This window comes from Centrocercus urophasianus, unplaced genomic scaffold (genome assembly GCF_019232065.1).
Source record: "Centrocercus urophasianus isolate 14NV4802_14NV808 unplaced genomic scaffold, USGS_Curo_1.0 seq_18, whole genome shotgun sequence".
Taxonomy (NCBI): Eukaryota; Metazoa; Chordata; class Aves; order Galliformes; family Phasianidae; genus Centrocercus; species Centrocercus urophasianus.
This window is the reverse complement of record NW_024884733.1, coordinates 8,293,689-8,310,171: the sequence shown is the minus strand read 5'-3', so window position 1 is coordinate 8,310,171 and position 16,483 is coordinate 8,293,689. Positions and strand designations below refer to the sequence as shown.

Genomic DNA, 16,483 nt, shown 5'->3' with positions numbered 1-16,483 from the left:
TCAACATGTTTACTCTCTAAATGCAAGGGACAGATATCGTTATCTTGCAAAAAACCTTGGAATGGCAAATGCAGCTACTCATACGAATCAGAGCACTAAATGCAGGACTATCCCCAGACAAACAATAGCACTGTTAAGAAATGAAACCTTGATATCGTTAATCATCAAGGAGACACAAAATTCCCCTGGTTGCACTTTAATCAGTTAATCTAATTTTGCCGTTTACTTCAGTGGAGCTTGTTTTTCGTTGGGAGCGTTCAATTCATTTATTTTTCTAATTTAAATCAAATGAGAAAAGCAGCACATGGACAATAATTCAGACTGGAAATATGTTTGTAAGCATTAAAATGGTACAGAAGGATTCCAACTGACTAAAGAATGCAGTGATTTACAAAAGAAAAATTAGCAAGAGTAAGTTTTCTCAGTGCCCTAAACACCACCCTAGATCTTTACTGGGTTTTATAATTAATGTTCGTAATATTTTCTTGTGGACAACACAGGGAAACCACATTATGGCTGAGATAGGAATGATCACTTTTCTGCATGGCCTCCTTTTCTGCAGCAATAAATGCACATAAGGCTCGGTTTAAGAATCTCACAGTATACTTAAATTTCTGATCAAGCTGATTTGAATTAAGTCCTCCATGCTAACCTTTTTAAACACAACTTTACAACAGACTATAAAACTGTTGTTTAAACAATACTTCCCATAATTGCCACCAATAAATGATACCTTTTTATTGCCGTTAGAACACTCTTGGTTACCAGTTTCCACAGATCGCTGCAGTAATCTGTATGTAACTTTGTCTTATGTTGTTAATAACTGTATGGTTTTCTCTTTAGAATTCAGAAACTGGAAGAGCTTAAGAAAACATGCAAAATGCTGAGGATACACGTAAGTGAAATATTTAATGTCCATCATTCATAAAAGTTACATTGTTTACATAGGGTTCATTAGTATATAATAAAAATGTCATCTTAATGAAAGATTTTCTGGCAAGTTTTTATATGTTAATTTGTTTAACATACGCTTTGGCTATACAGCTAAATAGGAATATATTTTTTAAAAATCTTTCTGCAAATAGTTGCTTAACGCTTACAAAGCCTCATTACTAATAATTGGTTATTGTCACACTTGCTTGTCGCCTCGTAAAAATCATCTGCCTTTTAGACTGGGAATCTCAGGAGCAACTATTTGTAATGTACTTGCTCATTGCATAGTGACCTTGTAAACAGCTCAGGGATCCACAAATTATATCCATGTATTCTAAAAGTCATTGAGAGTTTTACATACTGCCTATGTTTTCGGATATGGAAGAAGAATTCGGGGTTGTTTTACTGCTGATGCCGATGGGATTTAAAAAAAAAAAAAAAGTGTCAGTTTTATACAGCGGGTTAAAAAAATAAAAGGTAAACACCAAAAGAAATACCTTTCGCTGTGTAACAGTATTGCTACCTCATTCTTTTTGATTTCATATATATAACGTGTTGGAACTGTGCTCTACTGCTTTTTTTTCAAAAGAAAAGTTTAAATTAGCTGGAACAATTAGCTAAGTGTTTACATAAAGTTAACTATGTTTGCATCAAATAAAATGTTTATTAATGAAAGCTATTATACAAGAAACATCAAAGAGAAATTCATCATACAGAAATGTACACTATATGTGACAGATGGAAAAGTGCATGCAGATTTGTCTCATTAAAAAAAAAAAAAGGATTCAGAAACAATAGTACTAAAGTTACTGGGTTTTGATTCCTATGATTTGGAATGAGTGAAAAGTTCTCTTTGAATTTACAAAAATCCATTCAACAGGTATGACTGGTACACACTAGCAAGCAAGTGGAATGAATGCACTCAGATTTTATTTTACAAGTACTTGTGCTTGACAAATGTGATATTTTTAAAGAAAAGTTTTCTTCGAATATGGGCTGGGTAGATTGCTGCCAGGTTGCTCTGGTTTTATACATAGTTTCTCTAAATTTGTTTTTAATACCACACAATTTGTTGAAGCCTCCAGTTCTGTTAATTAGACACCATAAAATAACATATGTTTTGTTAACATTCAGGAAATGACATCAAGTCTTTTATTTTTATTTTTTGGCTCGATAGATTTTTAAATGTATGATTATCATAACCTAATATTGTCTTTGTCTTCACTGCAGTGGATTTCCGATCAAACTTTTCCCCTTCTTTTAATACTTTAGGGAATTTTCAAACGTCGGGATGTTTGGCTGTAATGCCCCATGATTTGTTCTCCCTGAAAGAAATCATAGTGACAATTTATTAAACTACAGAGCAACCTGGCTTTTCGGGGTCTGCAATTCTAGTTTGTGTTCAATACACCTAGCATTAAATCTTGCTTCATTTCATCATATTATTTAGGTTATATTCGTCATGCAATTACTTTAGCTGCTAGCTTTCTGACTTTTTTAGAAGCCTATGCTGGAGTTTCCATATCAAATCAGTGGGGCATTACTTGGCATGTTCAAAAAAGGGGGTTAAGAGGCTAACATCTAAATTGCACCAGCAGTAGCACATACATTGAATAGGAAGAAATCAAAAACCTAAGAAGGGACCCTACTTTAGAATACTTAAAAGGCCGTGTTTGCATGTTTAACACCAATTGTTCGCAGGTACCGTAAAAGCAAAGAGACACTCCGGAACATGTAGGCTTTAAATTAAAAAATAATGATAGTAAAAACTGATGGGAAATAATAACTCCTTAGATTCAAAATGGTTTATTCACACAAATTTAATAGGATATATCACAATTGTTTGGTCCATAAATATTTAGGGGAAATAGTTTCTATACAATGCATTTATCAATAAACAAAGAAACATGGACAATTTTGCTAGACCACTTACTGTACTATAAACACGAAGCTCAATATATAAGATTATTGGATTTATCAACTATATCTGAAAGAGTGCACAACTGCTTTCTATGACATGTTTGTCCCCTCTAACAGGATACACCATAAAAAGAGTTTCAGAAATAAGAGGTAAAACAGTACAAAACTAGTGAGGTGTCAAAAGGGCTTAAAACAGTTAATTTAACAAACAACACATATATCCTGATTTTTCACAAACTTACTCCCAAGGTATATCATAAGGCACGTAGTAGAACTGAGTTTTAATTAGTCTACTTAATAAAGTAGATCTCTAGTACCATATATTGTTCTGTCAAAGAACAAAATTTATAAGTATCAATATTTTTACCTGTAAAAGTGTATTAATAAAGATCTCAGCCTTACCAAGGTTGTTTGGTCTGGTTAGTGGTAAATGCCCATAAGATAATAGAAATAGGAAAAGTCAAGATTTAATATCCGTAGAAGATGATAACCATACTTGCTAAATATATAATGGCAAACACACCTTTCCTCTATTACAGTGTTAACATCTCTTCCATCATCTTTTTTTTTTAAAAATAAGCTACTTTTCTGTGCTAATTTTCTAAAAACCCTGAGCAAAAATTACAATAATGCACTTTAATGTGGGCAGTGAACTGTCAATATGTAACCACACATTTATACAGCCAAAAAGGACACCTTTAAAATATATTAAATAGCCACTTTGACCACCAAAAAAGAGATTTGATGGTGTCTAAAAAGTGGGGTATATGTGCAAAGTTATTCTTAACAATCCACTAAAAGCAAGACATAGATCTTGACTGGTTTTTGTTCGGTTTTGTTTCTGAGACTCTCCACAATCTAATTGGTGTTCAACTACAATAAAAGGATACAAATGAACATTCACCACTGCCCAGACCATTCAGACTTTTAGCTTAAATAAAATTAAAAAAAAGAAAGTTTGCTATTGTAAACTAAGAAATGTATTGAGATCAGCATCCACAAGGCTTCTGAGTTTATCTGCTTCAAAATTATCCGCTGCCAATTCCCAATTTCGTAAGAATTTTTGCTAACATTTTTTTCCTTCTATACAAAGTTAAAAAAAAGGTAAAGCGTATGTTAAAGATAGCAAGGAACTAAAGATTTTAAGTTTGTGTGTTAAACAAAGAGTCTGATACAATCCCAGAAAACAGCTACAGTAAATTCAAAATAGTAATGAATAAATCGTACTAAAATCATGTTCCTTAAACATCTTAATAAATTATATTTTGCTTATTTCCATTTCCCTGAAAAACTGTGATTTATCAAAAGCTCCTTTAACAGTACACATGCTTGTGCATCGTTGGCAATCATTTCGGTGCTCGCTAAAGTAGCTGGACGACCCCTGTTTGCTTTAGTAGTACGGCACGGAGGCCGAGCAGCAAACTGTCCCCTTTTTTTTTTAATTTAATTCTTAACCTGTGCCATTTGACTGCAGAGCAGAAGGAAAACCCCTCCCTGTGCAATATGTCAGATCAGAGGGACTCCCACCTCGAGCTGTTGCTCTGCTCTAACAATACCCTTAACAGCAGCGAGCTCATTCCGCAAGGGCATTTCCCACCCTTGCCCTCCATAACTCGCAGAGGTGAGCTCGGAGACCCACATCCTCAGCTGTGCTGGATGGGCCCCACTCCAGGCCCCCACCAGGTGCAGCCCTCGGTGTGGGCCGGGTGCAGGGCTGAAGGGCAGCTCTGGGCCCCGTGGGGCTCCCAGCGTGCCCAGGAGGTCGGCCATGGCCCTAAAGCATTGCAAAGAAGCACTGGGACTTGCAGTCTGGCTACGTCATCGATTTAATCCATGTTGTATTTATTTGTCTACATTTAAAAAATAAATCGTACAAAACTTTTAGATGTGTTATAAAAATAAAAGGAAATCTCGGGTTCTGGAAGTGAACATACAATCGTGAAAGCAGCATTCTTTTGTCTATGATTATACTGACTTTTAGCTGATTATCAGGGAGAGGAAAGAAACTTTTGGGCTTTGTAGTCGTAGTGGTATTCATGTTTTTTTCAAGATTGTGGAAATAAGTAACATACAATTTTAAGAGGCACTTATTAGAATGACTCAGAACTTCTCTTCGTTTGTCTGATGAATTAAAAAAATTTGAGTACAATTTATCAACAATAAATGTTCGTTTATTATAGCAACATATTACTTCAAACTCATTTGCCAAGTGGCTGCAGATGCTACACATCAAGCTGTTTATTTTCCCAAATATTTTGTGGGTTTGTTATTTTGTTTAAAAAAAAAAAAGGCTTGAAAATAATCAAAATAATAATAATAATAATAATAATAATAAAGAAGAAGAGTAATATTAAAAAAAAAAACAAAAAAAAAAACGGCAATGTTAGAAAAGGTTCGTTAAGGTAGTTTGTGAGGGGCTCCCGGGTTCGTGGCTGTCCAAGTTAGAGGTCACTGATGTCACTACAGTGATAGTGGGATTGGTCAGGTCTGTTAAAGTGGTCGCAGTGCCGGGTGGAGTGAGAGCGCCGCTGTCTGCGGAGGGCGGTGCCGGAAGTGAGGTGCCGTCCGCTTTATCGACACCCCCATTCTCCTGCCGCAAAAGGTTCCTTCTGAATTTGGCTCTTGCGTTTTGAAACCAAACCTGCAAACCAATCCCAATGGATTTCTTTACCGATGCTTGTTTGTTTGTTTGATTGTTTGTATGTCTTTGTTCTTGCTTTTACGTCATCTTTTTGATGTTTGATTTGCGTGGCAAGTTGCCCACATCACTCTACAGCCTGGCTTGCTACTGGTGGCACCGGCTCACAGGCAGGCCCTGCACAAGGCCCGAGGCCCAGTGCCAAGTCCTGGGAAATCTGCTCGCTCACTCGCCCGACAGAGGCAACGTTTTGCATGGCCACTGGTGCTCATTTCGCCTGGGGAGTTTTAGGGTCGAGACTCAAAGATGAAGGCAAAGAGTGAACGAGCAGATTTTGGCTAAGGCTTAAAGTTTATCTTAATCATTTTAAAAGACTGACAAGGAAGGAGGGGAAATTACACTGTCCCTGTCATGCAGCTTGTTGATATCGGTTACCTAGTCCTTCTCTTTGGCAGGGTTCACTGAAAGTGTTTTAGGTGATTTGGAATACAGATAAGCAATCACTGCTAATAGATTCTCTTTGTCCCTAGATTAGTGCCCTTCTCTGCACACAGCTTGCAACACATACCTCACTTTAACTTCTCTGAGCTAGCACACACCATTACGCAGATTTTGTTAATGTCATTTGCTGAGCTCTTTCACAGGGAAGTAACTTTGCTATGGAGGCCCTTGGTAGTAAAAGGGAACAGGCTGATCCTGGAAGATCGTACTGGTCAAAGTTTGCGTCCTGTATCTTGAGGATCTGCTCACTGAGGGGCCACGTTAACTGCCTCTCAAGAGCCCAAGGGCTTCACCCACTATGTGTAAAATGAGTAGATTTGCTACCTCTGTCCTTAATAAGGTCAGCACATAGAGACTACAGATCCCAGGATGTCCCCCAGGTCATAGACTCTGGAGACAATTTCCTCATCTTGAGGATGCAACTACTTATAAATCACATTTCAGTATTTGGCTGCCTTCAGGTATACATTTGGCACTCCCGTCATGTAATACCACACCCCTCTGCACACCCACTAGGGACACACTAGCAAAAGTATTTATATATTGCTCTTGTTACACATATGGGAAATGCTATCGACTGGCAGCAGTAGGGGAAAATTCTGTCAAGCCTGCGATGGTGGCTTCTTACCTGCAAAACTCTCTTGGTCAGGCCTGTTTTCTGGGCAAGCTGCTTGAGGTCCTTGGCATCTGGGTTGTGGTTGATAGCAAAGTAGGACTTCATGGTACGAAGCTGGTGGTGTTTGAAGGAGGTGCGCATGCGCTTTGTCTTCTGGGATGGGGGATAAGGCTGCTGGTCTCTGTCCATGTGATCTGCCTCGTTCTCATTACAACCTGTTGGATAAATCAAGCAGCGAGTTAGTGGCTGTGCCGTGTGGATGATAAAGGAATCAAGGCAACAATCATGGCTAAGGTACTATTTGGGGGGAAGGAAGCAAGCTAGAGAGCAAGAAAGAAAAGAAGCGCTAACATGGTGCAAGACTAAGTATAGATGTGATAATTAGATGAGACAAAAAAGAACTAGAAGATGACCTTTTCTTATACTTAAAACATGCTATGTCCCCTAGGCCTTTACCTACTAAGGGCAGGCATAGAAAGTTATCTCTTCTTTGGCATTTATTTTCAAACAAGTCTTTTCCCTGTGGTGATGGTTTTGCTTTGGGCATCCAAAGAGTCATTTGAAATCTCATTCAGATTTTGAAATCTCACTCGTTGAAACACTCTTAGCTTGAGAGAAGAATAAAGGTCAAGCCAGCATTCTGAACGTTCCTAAGCCTTCCTCCAAATCACAAGTACCTTTAAAAAAGATGTACAGCAGGAAAGTTTGTTATGACAGTTGATCAGGAAAGCAGAAAATCTGGATTTCTTTGCTGATAAAATAAATGGTTTTGGACTCTGCCTGAGATTTTAAGTAAACTTCTTGGAAACTTTTCCTCTGTAAAGCATCTCTAGAAAGTAGTTGGTCAAGGCTTGATTCAGGCCCTCCATCTCAGTCCCACCCAGCAGCAGCTCTTAGCTGGTACTGATTAACGAGATTCCTGCAAGCAACCAAGTAAATAGTGGCTCCAAAATTTAAAAGACTTTCCCCAATTTCTCTGATTCCAGATTTCCAAAGCATCTGTGAAAGACTATTTTGTTCCAGATTACACTTCTCTGGATGTGATTTTGTACCCTAGAGTGGCAGCTATTCATGGACTTGTAGCATCACCACTTAGCACTGGGGAAAGACACGACAATATTGGAAAAAACAGAAGAAGAAGAAGAAGAAGAAGAAGAAGAAGAAGAAGAAGAAGAAAAACACCTGTTTTTTTCTCTTTGGCTTAAAAACAATTGGATTACTTTCAGGATACCACTTTGTAATGATAGCTCACTTAAACAGGAGAAGATTGAACACATAATCATAGCAAGGAGTACTAATGACTGAACTGAATTGAAAAGAAGTCAGAATGTGTGTAAACTAGACCAAGATTCATTACTTGATCATTTGAATTTTTGAACAGCTCTTGGCTCTCAGATAGAGGATTATTTACTAGGGCAAGCTGATCCCAATTTCTCAAAAAAGAGAGGAGAGAAAGACGGAGAAGACAATAGAGAGACACTGATGTTGACAGAGCTAAAAACAGGCAAACCAACTTGAAACCAAGAGAAAATAGAAAGCTTCTTGAAGGTGTTTTCTCTTCTGAATTATAAGACAAGTCAACATGAACAGACACTGTTAAGACAACGCTTTGACAGAAAATCAGGTGAATATTTAATTATAGTTAGATTTGCTTCTAGTCTTTGTGAGAAGTCTATCTGCACTTTCAAACAAAGCAAACTGACACTTCAGAAAGCACCAGGAGTCGAAATTTACCTTAAAAACAATTTCAGGATAGATTGGGATTTACATTTACTCCTTGTTTTCACAGGTAGTCACACTGCCTTTAGCCAAATTGTGTGGGCAGTAACTCATCAGCTGCCATAAAGCAGATCACCAGATTCAAACCTCAGGTTTTCCATCAGACATTTGTAAGCTGTTTGTGTGTTTTCTTTTCCTGGATCATTCAGGGGTATGGCAGCAAAGCAAACTTCCTCACGCTCCTCTGTCCTGCTTGCTGCTTTTTTTTTTTTTTTTTTTTCTCTTTTCATCTGTGCTCTACTTTGTTTGGACTTTCATTTTCAAGAGAAAGTAAGAATGGAGCTCGGAGCATTCTCAGACAACCCCTGTTCATGCAGTGATCAGATCCATCTCCCTTTTACACGGGTGAAACAGCATTGTGTGGCTTTGCCACATCATCCTGCAGAACTTAATACCATTGCCTGGAGAACCAGGAGAAAGCAGAAAATTGGGCAAGATATTGTTGCTTATTTCATTGCAATGGGATCAGGGAGTTGCTAATTTAATTTTGCTTTGGAAAGAGCTAGAACTCTTTGCTTCCTACTGCCAAGAATTTTTCAAGTGAACTCTTCTTAGTTTTTCACACACACATATTTATTATGAAGTAAAGTAAGCAGCTCTTGGAGCAACAGCTGTGTAAAATATTTTCCTAGGTAAATCTTCTTCACCCTCTCATTTCTATATCCTGTGAGCTGTAAGTCAACACAGTTGCCTCAAAATATATATCAATTCTATGATATAAGAGGTAATATAGAGTAAGCTTTGAATGTTTTAAGTAGTTTTGAATAATTTCTTCCATTTTTTCACATTAATTGCAGACAGTTCACAAGCGCGAATGGCTTTAGCTCACAACATTTTGAGTTATTTATTGTTGTTTCCACTTTACAGCTGAGAAGCAGAAATCAAACTGCTAAACAACATGCAAAATAGAAAAGCTGTTGTAGGTGCCGCAGCAGAAGCCCATTTCCCACCCTAGCCCCATGCTTGGCTCCTCCACAACAAAACTCATGCACAGGTCTGAGCCTGATCATGGGGGCTGTTTTTGGCTATGCGGATTTTTGCACACAGCTCTGTGGGGCTGTTGGCCTAATCAGGGTCAGCTGCACCGGTTGGCTTTAGAAATCTGATTTGTTTCTGTAACGGCCTGCCATCCCAATGCAGCCAGCTTCGTCAGACCTCGCTTTACCTGGGGAGGGAAGTGCCCTGTTCCCAGGAAGCAGGGAGCTGTAGGAGCACACTCGGCATGAGCAGAGTCGGCTGGCGTGGAGCACACGGTCCAGGACAAACGTGCTGGGGGCTGCAGGGTGTGAGGCATGCGGGGCTGTGCGGGCGTGCAGCAGGCTGCTATCCCTGGGAGATGGGATGTGGAAGGGAGGATGCCAGAGTGCAGGGCAAAGGATGGGAAACGCGTGTAGGAAGTGGCTGCCAATTATTGAGAAACTTTATCTTTCTCCTCTTTCAAGAAATAGTTCCATCCACTGCAACTCATTTCATAACTGTCAGAGGCTTGTTTTCCTCCCCTTGGATCTGCAGCACAGCAGGTCAATGGGCTGGACTCGTTTGCACCAGATGCATGCTTTTGCTGCAGGCTGTATTTTCTCAAGACCGTGTGTAAGTACTGGACACTGCTAGATAACGCTTAAAGCAAAAAATACAGCCCAACCAGATCAAATTCCTCAGCCATCTACATGAACCGTAAGACATCAAATTAGAGCGGTCTTCTTTGTTTGTTTGTTCAAAATTAGGTGAGACCTCAATGAAATGGGCTATATTTTTATAGTGGGCAGTGGGTTTTAATCTCGCTTTGCAGTCAGTGAATCTTCTAACCCTTGTGGTTGTAACGAAGGAGACTTTCAGGACTCGCACCCAAAAACTGTGACCGCATTCACAAGTAACGTCTCTGTTGAGTACGTCAGGGGTGTCTTATCATACCCACAACATTTCTGATCCTAATTCTAATGATAACTTATCCGTAGAAATAATTCTGTTTGGGGACCTGGGGAATTCGGGTGGCCAACTGAGAATTCGAGAGAGCGGGCAGACGGGGACCCCCCCCCCCTCCCCGCACCAGGGGCCGGCGCTGAATGAACCGGGGCTGTGCCACAGGTTCACTTTTCTTTAGCAGCTTTCAGGACTGATTGGAAACCGCTCCGCAGCCAGGGATTCCAATGTCATCTTCAATTAACAAGGAACAATTAGCGCAGTGATTACCCCAGCTCCAAGGTCTACGCATCAGAGGAGATGAAATAGCCTCGCACAGCCACCCCGTTCCCAGCCGCGGCCCGTCTCACAGCAGCCCCAGAGGACGTGCCGGGGAGGGCTGCAGTCTGCGCGGGGGGAGCCGTGGGCTGCTCACGGATCTCCGAGCAGCGGCCCGAACTGGGGCGGAGGGAGGGGGCTGAAACCGGCGCGGAGCTTCCCTGGCCGCGTCGCCTGGGGCAGCCGCTGCCCGCTCCCTGCCCGCTGCCCCTTCCGGAGGCTGCTCTTCCTCCCCAAGCTTTTGGGGAGGCGGGGGCTTTCTGTTCGGGTTTGTCCTCTCTACTTTCGGCTTCCAACGAAACTCCTCTTAAAGCGCCTGATAGAGCGTAAATCTCCCTTCCCTCCAGCCCCTAGCACGGGGTGCTCGGGCACGGCGTGGGTACTGAAGTGGCGGAAAGAGAGGAAATTTAATAGAGTCCGACACTCGTTTCTTTCCTACCGTTAAGAGAGCAGAAACCGTTCCTGTTAATTACATTTGTTAAGGCTTCGTTATGGGGAACAACATTTATTCGTTGGCCTCTTGTGCAGTTTGATTGTTTATGTGCCAGTAAATCGGGATTGTTTCGCCTGGAGAGTTCAGTGCTATGAATCGGAGACCTGCTCTGACTGCCTGCACATCGTGCTGGCCACGTTCTAGCGTTCTTTTGCTCTACATTTTTTTTTTTTCTTCTGATCCTTTTGGACTCTTATACTTTGAAATCTAAATGGTGAAGTGTTTTCATTAATGAAACACAAATAATGGCAACGGTATCTCCAAGGTTTCTATAGAGAAAGGTGTGGTGTTTCTCTGCTTTTTCTGTTGTTTTTGTCTTTACCCTGGTAAGCGGCTAAGTTTGAGTGTTTGACATTAATGGGCACAGACAGCCTTTGAGGAGGGCTGCTGTTAGCTTTCCTGCAAAACTCCAACCCTCAGAGAGCCGTTGGTTTGATTTGCCAATAGTTACGCGAGCCGGGGCCCGGCTGAGCTCCCCACACACCACCCGGCCCAGGGGAAGCCCGAGAGCGTTCCGAGCCGAGGACGGGGTGGGGGGTAGGGGGGGGGAAGCCGGGTGAGCTGCCCACCTGAGTTGTAGTTGACGATGTCCACTCCCAGGGCAGGGCTCTTTCGTTTCCTGGGCCTCCCCTTCTGCACGGTGCCCGTGCCGTTGAAGTAGGGCAGGGCCAGCCCTCCACTTTTGGCTGCCAACTCGGTGTAGCTCAGCTGAGGGGGGTATTCTCCTTGCAAAAGGGACTCGAAGTGGGCCCTGCAGTAAACCAGGTTGTCCTTCATGCCAAAGTGATCGCCCGTGGTCAGAGTCTTGTTACAGGTGGTGCAGGTGAAGCAGCTCAAGTGATAAACCGACTCCCTGGCTCTCATGACCATTTCAGAGGCTGAGATCCCAAGGTGGCAGCGGGCACATCTCTGCACGGAGAACCTTCTGAGGGAAACGAACGGTGGGCATCAACTAGAAAGGTCAAGGAAGACCTCGCCACGGCGCTGTCCGCCTCGCTCCTGCCGCGGGAGGTCGGCAAGGAGCCCGGGGCCGCGCACGTCCCTCCCCGCCCCGGGACGGCTCCCGCAGTCCCCGCAGACACCCGGCACCGCTGCCGTCGGGCAAACGCCTAGAGTTTTCCGCCCGGTTGACCTGTTCGCTTAGATCTTGCGGCGAGCAAAAGCTCCCCGCCGCCAGAGCGCGGAGAGAAACGCGGGAGGGGAGAAAACGAAGCGGCCCCATCCTTTCGGTCGTTTAGAGACCAGAAAGGCCGCGGAGGAGTGGAGGCTCCCTGGGGGAGCCGAAACGTTCGAGCGAACGGCCCCCGCTCAGCCCCAGCCGCCGTCTCCTCGGGGTTGGGCGAGGGGCACGGCTCCGCACGGTGCGGGCCTCGCCGCTGTCCGCCGCCCTTCGGCCGCTCCGCGCCGGGGATGCGGAGCGCTGCGGTCGGAGGGAAAGTTTCCGCCGGGCCGCAGGCTGCGTTCCTGCGCTTACCCGGAGCGGCGGGAGCCCGAGGCTCGGCTCTTTCGTCCCTTCCCGTGCCGCCACGTGCTCGGCTCCCCCGGCCGCCCGCCCGGTGGGTAAACGCGCGAGACTTTTGTGAGGGGACGCGTGAGGGGGTAGCTGGCCGCAAAAAGCTACTTCGCGAGCTTCCCGTGGGGAAGAAAAGAGCGGTTCGGTTCGTAATGCCTGGGGAGGGGACGTGATTTTGAACCCGTGAGAACTGATTGCTGTACCTGTAGTAATCCTCCTTGCAGTAAATACTGCCGTCCTTGGCAAAGCAGGTGAGTTCTGACTCCAAAGCCAGTTTACATTCACAGCACTTAAGACACCTGAGGTGCCATTGTTTGTCAACAGCCAGCAGGTAATATCTGTCTGAGATCTTCCCTCCACACCCGGCGCACAAAGCAGGCTTCTCTGGGCTCATGGGGGGCATGTTCTGCAAAACAACAGCGCAGGGATCAGACACGGAGCGGGGCGGCCTTGGGGCTGCACAAAGGGACCCTCTCGGGCCCGGGCCACCAAGTTCAGCTCACCGGGGTTCAGCTTTCGCGTTTGTCTCGTCACACCGCTCCTAACCAGCTCGTGTCTTTGCAGTATGTGAAAGCTGCTGATTAGGCCGCAGCGAGGGGAGAAAAGCAGATTCTTAGGGTTTCTGAAGTTTAAGTCAGTAGTTTCCCCATCGCTTTCACATTCTGATATTAGAATGCTCCCGAAGAATGACGTTTTCAAGTAGAGAAACACCGTTTTGCCACACTAGAAGTTTATGGCAGAGGGTGCATGCTTGAATCAATTTTCTGGTAAATTTTCTCCATGCTTAGAACAGCCTGACCCTGTGCTAGGCAAAACCAAACACTTTAAAGCAGAAATCAAAGAAAGGTGACAGGTGGCGATGCGAGGGGCAGTGGTGGAGGACGCTCAGCGCCCCGCCGGGCAGGGACGCGGCCCGGGCTCAGCCCCACCGCGCGTCTCTCGGCCCGAAGCGGTGCGGGTTCCCGGGCAGCTCCGGGAGCGCCGCTCGGGACAAAGGCGGGTGGAGGAACCGCGGCAACAAAAGCTCGGCCGGGAGGCTGCGAGAGGCGCCTGCTGAGAAACGGACGGGAAAAAAACGCCCCGAACTTCTTGTTCGAAAGTCGCAACCGTTTTAAAGTTGCGACTCCGCGTTCATTTTTTAAATCTGAAGTCGTTTTCCTCGCTCCCTTTTACAGCAATTGAAAAAGCGAGTGGAATTTACATTGCAAATTCTCGCTGAACAAAGCGGGAGCTATTTAAGAGAGAGGAGAAGACCCCGCGGCTGAAGCGGCAAGGCGGGCTGCAGGCCGCTACTCTGTGCGCTGTTCCTCGTGCGCGGAGGGCGGAAGCCCCACAAAGTTGGGAAGAAAGGGATCCCGTTCTCCATCTGCCGTGACATTAATGAAAACCTCGGACCCGGCACTAGAAAGGGGAGATGCTACTAAACGGAATAACCGGCCGGCGCTGCGTTCGGAAAGAGCAGCACCTCCGTACCGGTCCCGCACTCGAGACCAAAAATGGTTACGAGCAACGAGCGGCCGCGGGTTGCGGGTCCGTCCGAAGGTGCCGGGGGGCACGGAGTGCGAGCAGCCTCGCAGCCTGCCTGCAGCCCCTCTCCCACGGGCACGGCGGCCGAACCGGGCTGCTGCTGCAGCGGCTTTACAAAAGTCCCTGTTGCGATTTCACGCATTGCCCCTTACTCCAGAAAGCACACGCGGCAGCAGTTGTGAAACAAACGACTAACGGAGCCCTACACACGCAGCGCCCTGCGCTACAGCAACAGTGTCGGGGCTGTACAAGCGGGACAGGGGCAGGGCAGGACGGGGGCAGGCAAGCTCCCTTCTCCGAGGCCGAACTGCCCCGTGCGGGCCCACGCTCGCAGGGATCCCCCCTCCGGGAGGGCCGGCTGCTTTCTTACCGTTTCTCGGCCGTTCATCTGTCCCCCTTTAGCCAGGCGGGACTCGGTCTTGGATCGCCTCTCCATCTCCTCCATGATTCCTTGGATGTGGCCTCCGGAGATCCCGTGGAAAAGCATGGCTGGGGGACGGAAAGGACAAGTATTTTCTTCTGCTCTGCACCCCACTATTTCCATATACAGACCCCAGAGTCTTTAGATCATCCGAAATGTTTACACCGAGGCGCACGGCACAGGGAAGGAGGTTGCAATAGGAGCTTCTCTTTGCTCAAGCACCGAGGGCTTCCTGAAGGTGTGCGGAAAACAAACAAGGGGAAGAAAACGTAATAATAATTAGTTTGAAAAATCAAAGAAGAAAAACGAGCTAAAGGATCTGTTACTGTTCTGGAGAGCCGGGGCTCCTGACCGGAGAGACTCGGACCTGGGGCGGCAGAACCGGTCGGGAGAGGATATAGTTTTGAATACAAAGAAAGCAAAAAGAAGTGCTATTTTCAAGCAGTCCCTGGTTGCTTTAAAGTTCCCAGTGCCTGTAGGTTGGATTTGGGACTGCTGCCTTCCGGAGCTCTGTCCAATTTGTTAAGAGACTAAAGCCAGCCCATTTTTGATAATTTAGTAGGAGGAGTTCTCTCCCTTGAGCCGCCACTGATTTTTATTCAGACAACAAAGACCTGTCATACTCCTCTCAACCCCTAGTGATGGGCAAGCAGCGACAAACATCGCAGCCGGGCCTGTGGGTGGGGTGGGCTTTATTACCTCCCCCAAACGTCGAGTCCCGCGAGGCGGCGGCGGGGCCGGGCTCCCCGGGGCCACTCCGTACAGCGGGGACTCCGCGCCCGGGATCGGGGCTCCGAGAGCGGCGGCAGCCGGGGGCTCCGCTCGGGTCCCGAACGGTTCTCGGGCACAGCCCGCCCCGCCGCCGCCGGGAGGCCCCCCGCCCTCAGCCGAAACGGGACCTCGCCTCCCCCCGTCCCTCGCCACTCCGGCTGCCAGCGGTCATCGCGCGCAGGGGTCCGGGAGGCGCATTCCTTCCTGGCTAATCTCTCTCCTGCTCTCCCTCCCCTCCACTCCCCTTTTTCCTACTTACTTTTCACACTGCTCTTCCTCGCCTTTCCCTGGAACAGCTGCCGGCTGTTTCCTGACACCTCGATCCCTACCGAAGGATCTTCCTGGCGGCAGCTCCGCGCTCCCCACTCCCTGGGGGACGCTCTACACCGAGCCCCAGCGCGGCCGCTGCAAGGAGTGCCCCAGCCCCCACTTCCTCTGCAAAGCATCCCAGAGCCATCCTCGGGGGCTCCTCGAGTCACCTCTTCCCTGTAACCCAAGATCCAGGAGGCGGGTTTCCTCCCTTCTCTTTCTCCCTAAGTAGCTAAAATTAATGTTATTTGCAGATTGAATGTTGCTACATTCCTCCGAGTGCCAGAATACAGCTCATAAAACACAATTTCACACAAAGATGAAGTCAATCAAGTGAAATAAGCCGGGATTTTTTTTCTCTGTTGGCACACTAGACTCCGGACAGCAGGGCTGCTATTTACTGTAAGTAATGTAATTAGCCCTTTTGGATGGAAATCAATGCGTTGTATGTGCGTGTGTGTTTTAATAAGAGTAATAGCTATAAAATCGACGAAGCTCAAAGGGGTGAGGGAATCTCCCTTAAAACGGGCAGAAACCCCCCACCAGCCGTGGAGTCCTGCAGAGCAGTCCCGGTTGAAGATGAAAAAAACAGAAAAAAAATTAAATTAAAAAAAGAAAAAAAAGAAAAAAAAAAAAGAAAAAAAAAAAAAAACAAAAACAAAAACAAAAAAACTGTAGAAGGGGAAGGAGGAGGGAGAAATGGGCTTTCCTTGGAGAAAACAAGTCAATTAGCACAATGAGCCATCAGGAAAAAATAAAGGAGGTGATTCGATCCGGGGGCCGGGAGCCGTTCCGGGCCCCCTCCCTCTCAGTGCCCCTCTGCC

At 45.7% G+C, this 16,483-nt stretch overlaps 1 protein-coding gene across 3 annotated transcripts; it reads right to left on the bottom strand.

Moving 5' to 3' along the window:
- Positions 1-2,201: 2,201 nt before the first annotated feature.
- LHX9 (LIM homeobox 9) lies at positions 2,202-14,702 on the bottom strand. Of its 3 annotated transcripts, XM_042819815.1 has the most exons (6): positions 14,529-14,645; positions 12,835-13,037; positions 11,688-12,043; positions 7,701-7,706; positions 6,621-6,823; positions 5,237-5,494 (listed from the first exon to the last, which is right to left on the bottom strand). In XM_042819815.1, the coding sequence occupies exons 1-6, from the start codon at positions 14,643-14,645 to the stop codon at positions 5,237-5,239; spliced, it is 1,143 nt and encodes a 380-aa protein (XP_042675749.1). The 3 variants fall into 3 exon arrangements, with proteins under 3 accessions (XP_042675750.1, XP_042675749.1, XP_042675748.1); XM_042819816.1 differs by lacking the exons at positions 5,237-5,494; positions 7,701-7,706 and adding an exon at positions 2,202-2,258 and having other exon boundaries at positions 14,529-14,702; XM_042819814.1 differs by lacking the exon at positions 7,701-7,706 and having other exon boundaries at positions 14,529-14,702.
- Between the last annotated feature and the right edge of the window lie 1,781 nt (positions 14,703-16,483).

Coding starts and splice junctions, on each gene's coding strand:
- LHX9 (XM_042819814.1), bottom strand. CDS start 14,702: ATGGAAATAGTGGGGTGCAGAGCAGAAGAAAATACTTGTCCTTTCCGT. Junction 13,038..14,528: donor AGATGAACGGCCGAGAAACG/GTAAGAAAGCAG, acceptor GTTGTTTTGCAG/AACATGCCCCCCATGAGCCC. Junction 5,495..6,620: donor TGACCAAGAGAGTTTTGCAG/GTAAGAAGCCAC, acceptor ATTGGTTTGCAG/GTTTGGTTTCAAAACGCAAG.